The 6000-nt window shown below is 36.8% G+C and overlaps 1 protein-coding gene across 1 annotated transcript in view; it reads right to left on the bottom strand.

The window, feature by feature from the left end:
• Nucleotides 1–399: 399 nt before the first annotated feature.
• KIAA1143 (KIAA1143 ortholog) overlaps nt 400–6000 on the bottom strand; it is a 35782-nt gene continuing 30181 nt past the window's right edge. The window contains exon 3 of the mRNA XM_086941725.1: nt 400–1214. Within this exon, the coding sequence (XP_086797851.1) occupies nt 1003–1214 (212 nt within the window). The 3' untranslated portion in view covers nt 400–1002. The remainder of the gene's footprint in view (nt 1215–6000) is intronic.

Raw genomic sequence — 6000 nt, 5'->3', positions numbered from 1 at the left:
CATGGCCAAAGCAGGGCAGGCTGCAAGTCAGCAGAACTGGATAAACAGCAAGTGTGAGGTTCCTTCCATCCATTGATCATGTTAAATGGTAATATGTTATATGCTCTCTGGAGTGTACCAATACCAATGAGGAAGATCATGATTTGGAACATACCAGAAAGAAAGTGTCTAGTCAAAGTATTCGCATTGAGATCTGAATCAGTGGACTAAAGTAGACTGGCGCAGTTCGGTACAAAAACTGTGAAATGATCAGATGTCCCTAAATGCCTTCAAGAACCTTTGACGCTAACATAGGTGACATTATGAGATGGGGAGCTACCAAAAATTCACTGTAGCCGGTTGCCTGCCACAAAACCTAAAAATTTAAAAAATGTATTAAAAAAAAAAACGCCAGCCTGATAGGAGCATTTTGATAATTTATTGTGGGTATAAAAATGAACATTTCTTGAGAATTTTGTCTCATCACTGCCTTTTAAAAACATGTATGCTTTTTTATGAAGACACAAAAGCAAAACCAATCTGTGCTAAACCTTTCACTGCAATTAAATATTTAAAAAGCAAATTTGTTTTTATGGAGACAGGCTGAAAAACTATAAAAAAAAGTAATTTTTCTAAACAAATTAAGGTGTTCATTTTGAATGTATCACTTCACTAGACATACTGGCACTTCTAAGAGCATCTGCACTTAAAAATGTGTGAATCGATCAGGAACTGTGCAGCCTCATTTGGCAACACACAACGTTTAAAGTGTACATGAGACTGCAATGTCGCATCGGCCTACAAAGCTCAATTGGAGAACCTATACCTTGTTGCTTAATTTACAACCCTTACATTCTCAAATTTCACACTAAATGTGCTATTTTTGTCTAGAATAAACTGCCCACAAACTTTCTAAAAAGACAAAGAAATATCTGTACTGTTATGAGCTTTGTCACACAAACATCTTCTAGAGAGAAACACATGCAAAGATAAAAAATGGAATCAACACATTATGTACAAAATCTAATTCTCCTCCTCTTCATCGCCAAATGAGAGCAGGCTGCTATTTCGCACTTGCTTCTGTGTGCAGTTAGCAGCCACCAAGTCCCTTTTAGCTTTCTTTTCATCTTGCTTCTTCTTCTTTTTTGAGAAAGAAGATAACCCCGAAGACTGCTCCTCAGTAGAACGTTTGACCGGTTTCCGAAACATTATCTTCCCATCAGGAGGAATTTCATCTAAGGAAATTATTATTATTAGAACTGCTCATCAAAAAACCAATGGACAAAACATGCACTTTTTGTGAAATTACTTTATCAAGAATAGCCTGAGGCCACAAATGACACAGTAGCCCGCCAAGGTGAAAACCGCGGTATATTAAGCTTCCACAAAACACCTTATTAATTTCCAGTGTGCAGCAGGTGCCTAGAATTCAGCTTCGAGGAGCAGTAAACACAAAACAATCACACAGACCTATAACAAGCAGATGATAAGCATTCAGTAATGATTGTGTGAACAGGTGAAGTGATTGGTAACATTACAAGGCATTCCCACCTTTGAGTGTACGGTTTCTGCACATTCAGACACTTCGCTTTTCATTAATAGAACACTTATATTCATTGAGACCAATGTGATAAATTGCGATTTTAGAATCTGAAACTTCAAACTCTAGTGACATATTTTTTAAAGCACTGGATAAATATAATCAAGTATACAAATACCCACTAATGTCCTTCAAAACAAAAAGAACGGTTACATGCCGTACGTCAACTACAGGAGTGGAAGTGGTGATGTTAAAAAAAAAAAAAGAAAACTACACCATACACTGGACATAAAATATAACGTTTATTTCAGAAATCTGAAGGATTAAACTAGTCTGAAACAATCTGACCTGACATTGGTAAGTGGGGTGCATGCACTAATCCAAATTTGAAAAAGCAACTGGTTTCTGTATTGTTCAGTACAGTATGGATTCTCACACCACACACACAGAAGTGCACATGCAGCACTCACTCGTTTAATTTTTGGTTGTCTTTAGAAGATGCTGAATGCAACAGCCTGGAACAGACTGTAATAAAAGCCAAGTCTCTCAGTAAGAGGGCGATGTACCCTTCTACTGAAGGGTCCACGCTGAGGAAGATTTGCAGCAGCCATTTCTTAACCTGTTCTATGCATCAGACGGCCCCCAGCCAGTCGACATCACAGTGGGCGTGTGCAGAGGACGGCCGGGGGCCCGTTCGAACCCCGCCCACACATTATTTCACCAGCACTGCAGCAGAATTCCCGCCGCGGTCAAGGTGTTAAAAGCCACAAACATTCACTTCTATGGTAGAACTGTCCTAGCAGTATATTTAAGTTTATGCTGTTTTTCAGCAAACCAAAAATGTTGAGCACATCCCTTATTATTTAAGGTACTTGGCAGCAACAAGCTATGGAACTGCCGTTAGGTCCATCAGAGCTTAATTTGTGAAAATAAGACTGCCAGTGCACAAAGCTGTACTCAGATGCCCACGACTGGCACAATTAAATGTCTGCATGCTGAATACCAAGGCTGTATTGCCTTTAATCCACCTCAGGCCTCTTTAAACCTCTACCAGGCCCTTCCCTGCCCTTTATTTCACTCTTGCCAGTTGTTGCTTTCCCCCTTTGTGACAGGTTTTCAGTCTCTCTTCCTTCATCTTTCCACTTCCATTGTTTTTTCCTCTTTTGCTCTTGGTCATTATTTGATACCGAAAAATAAATGCTGCTCCCCAAAAATTAGTGCCAGTGGACCCCACCTGCAACCAACGGCTTAAATTAAGCACTGCGCTCCATAGATGTGGCACATTTTTTCAATAGCTTTTTAAAAGTTAGCCAGCTTGCACGCTTTAAATGAAATTAGTTTTGCAGTCAATCTCCCTCCAATGGATTTAAAGAAAAAAAGTGTTTATATTTGGTTATTAGAGATGCGTATTTGATTCTAGCTATGCCATTACAGGAACACATTAATTCACAATGGGGTAGCCCCGTGTCCTCCAGAACCTAGGTATAGATCACGATTATAAGGACAATTGGTTCTGGTGAGGCAAAAACAAACTTCTGATCATACTATCACTTTGGACTTTGACTGGCTCCTTGACTCTTGGGCCCAATTCATAAATGGGAGGAGTTACTCGCCATGGACTACCTTAAAATACTACCTACTACCTTAAAAAGGTGTTTTCAAGACACATGAGATTACTGGGCTACACAATCTTGATTTCTGTAGGACTCCAGGCTGCACTTTATTCAGTACTAATGAAAACCTGCATTGATGTTTTGTATTAACTACGTCTAACAAGGGTCGAAACATTGACGATTTACATATTCAGCCTGTACTAGATCTAAAGCCCGGTGGACAGGGGAAGAAATAGAACATTCCATACATGTACAGTCAGGACTTATGAATTTGTTTAAGGTAGGCATTTTTAAAATCATTCTGATATAGTAACTCTGTGAAATCATTTTTGTTTTTATCTATGCCCATTGAATCACATTCTTTACCTAATGCACTGCAGGAGCATATTTTCATTTTATACTACGAAGCAGCCTTTTATGTTTCTTTCGTATAATTCTGATATGCAAGAATTAAATACATCAAATAAATGTGAAACCAGACACATGTGTTTGTCATTTATAATTTTATATTTTTCAATGAAAATATATTTAAAGAGAGTTCTATATCCTCTTTTAACAATGACAAAAGTGATGGTATCATTACAGTAAAGCAGGCTACAAGTGAAAATTCAAACCTCCTAAGTAGACTACAGTCACAGATTAGTTGTTCTCTGTGGCTATTTCAGATCCATTAATTACTTCCATATTAACCTTGAGGGATTCATCGTAGTAATTCGTTTTGTCTCAGAAATAGAATCGAGATGTTAAAACGGATATCATAAAGCCTAGCTTGAGCAAACCTTTGTAATTCTGAAGACGGAAATTTTTAGTAATATTCATGTTCTTGGATTTCCTGAGGGTAGTAAGAAGGAGTACTCTATGCAATTTCTACAAATAAATATAGCCTAAAATGTTATCCTTGCCACAAGGTACAATAATAGAAGTTGAACAAGCACACCACACTCTTGCACCAGTCCCCTGGAAGATGTAGCTCTTTCATTACACGATTTCTACCCTTTCAAGTTTCAAGTGAACGAGTTGGTGACGTGAAAGTTAGATAGAAACAGAATATTTTCAGGCGTGGAGTGATGATATGCCCATTAGGTTTTTTAAACTGATGTTATTATGCTTCAGGAGACTTCTCTATTAGACAAGATCTGAAACATTTGGTGTAAAAGGATAGGGAAGATTGCACCCTGAAGATGGGTATCCATCCGGTCATTGATTCTTGCGTGATAAATAAAGTACAGGAATATATTTCTTGGAACCTGCCACATGGAGTGCGCCATTTTTGGCTATTTTTGAGGCAGGGTATGCTCCATTGTCAAAATGGTATGGTTCATCACAGATTTGTAATTTGTGCAATAATGGCCTGCTAGATGTTAATCATGTATTATTTATTTGCCGAGCATTACTATTGTTTCGACGAAAACGGATGAGACTAATATGTCTACAGCTATCTATTCTTGCGGCCTCAGCACAAATTGATTCTCTTTATGAGCTGCCAAATAAAATGTTCTGTTATAGAATTTTTAACTTTTATAAGTGTTTTTAAAACATGTACTAAGGCTCATTAGGTATGCAGGGTGTAGCTTCAAATACTCGTTTTTTATGCTATGTTATTTACCTCCTACATTTTTGCACAAAGGGCATAAAGGCTAGTTTTATTTTATTGTGTATTATATATTATATTGCTATGTTTTAATCTGAATATTTTTTATAATGTTGGATTCCGCTTAGGAGTCGCTGATGCCTTGTTGGGTGGGAACATTTTCTGTGTTAATTTTTCTATCAAAATACAATCCTTGTTATTGTGTTGTTGATTTCTCACTTTATGTGGACCTCCATGGAGTTCCGTAATCATAAAATAAATACATTGATTGGTGTAAAAAGTACGTTAGGCATTTCTTAAATGCTTTCCAGACAGAGAAGAGATGGATTTTAATCCTTTAGAATAAGCCTTTTAGTAGCACTACAGAAGTGATTAATGATCATGACTGGTGTAACATTTATAATTGGAATCTTTATGCTCTGAATTTCAGTCAGAATTGTTTTTCTAACATATATGGGAAAAGCTCTATTCCATAGCTTTTGCGCAGATTATAATGTGATGTGATTTTATTGCTATACTTGAAACACATTTGAGGCGTTCTCTTGATCATTCTCCTCCCCACACTAGCCATTTCAAAATGCATTATTTTCCCATATCACATTTATTACATTTCTAATATTAAAAAATGGGATTTTCGAGAAATTGCTAGTGCAAAACTCACACCGATACTCATGTCTAATATATTTAGATTCATGCGTGGCCACAAAACACTGTTTGGTGCCCTAATGGGTATCCTATTGTTCTCTAGAAGAGACTGAAGACAAAGTTATGAATAATTTTAGCAAGCAACGGTCAGCCAATTAAAATACTTATGCATAACACATTAAACAAATGTTACTACATACAAAGAAATAAAGGAACAGTAGTTGGGTGCTGAGAAACTGAACAAAAGTAGAACGAGGACAGTGTAGTGATCAGTGTATCATACGGGTCACAAAGAGGTGAATTGTAAAATGGATGATGAAGAACAAACAAACGAAAAGGCAATGTTAGACTGACAAGTTAAATAGTTGGCTAGAACCCCAGAAATTTCAAGGAGCTGTATCCAAAAAGTCTACTATCTCAAACAAGCCAAAGTTAAAACAATTTAAAAAACAAAAATTATCTCAGAATTGCCAATATTTCCAGCGTTCAGAAAAACTATTTGAACAGGGTCTTAATCAAACTAGCATTTGCAGATGTCAGCCTCATAAGGTCCAACAAATAGGACTAGATTAGATATTAAAAAGCAATATCTAAGCAGTTAAATATTTATAATTCTGAAATATTTATAACAT

The sequence above is a fragment of the Lissotriton vulgaris genome, chromosome 10 (assembly GCF_964263255.1).
Source record: "Lissotriton vulgaris chromosome 10, aLisVul1.2, whole genome shotgun sequence".
In the NCBI taxonomy this organism is placed as follows: Eukaryota; Metazoa; Chordata; class Amphibia; order Caudata; family Salamandridae; genus Lissotriton; species Lissotriton vulgaris.
The sequence above is the reverse complement of the archived record's forward strand: the minus strand, read 5'-3'. Positions and strand labels throughout refer to the sequence as shown.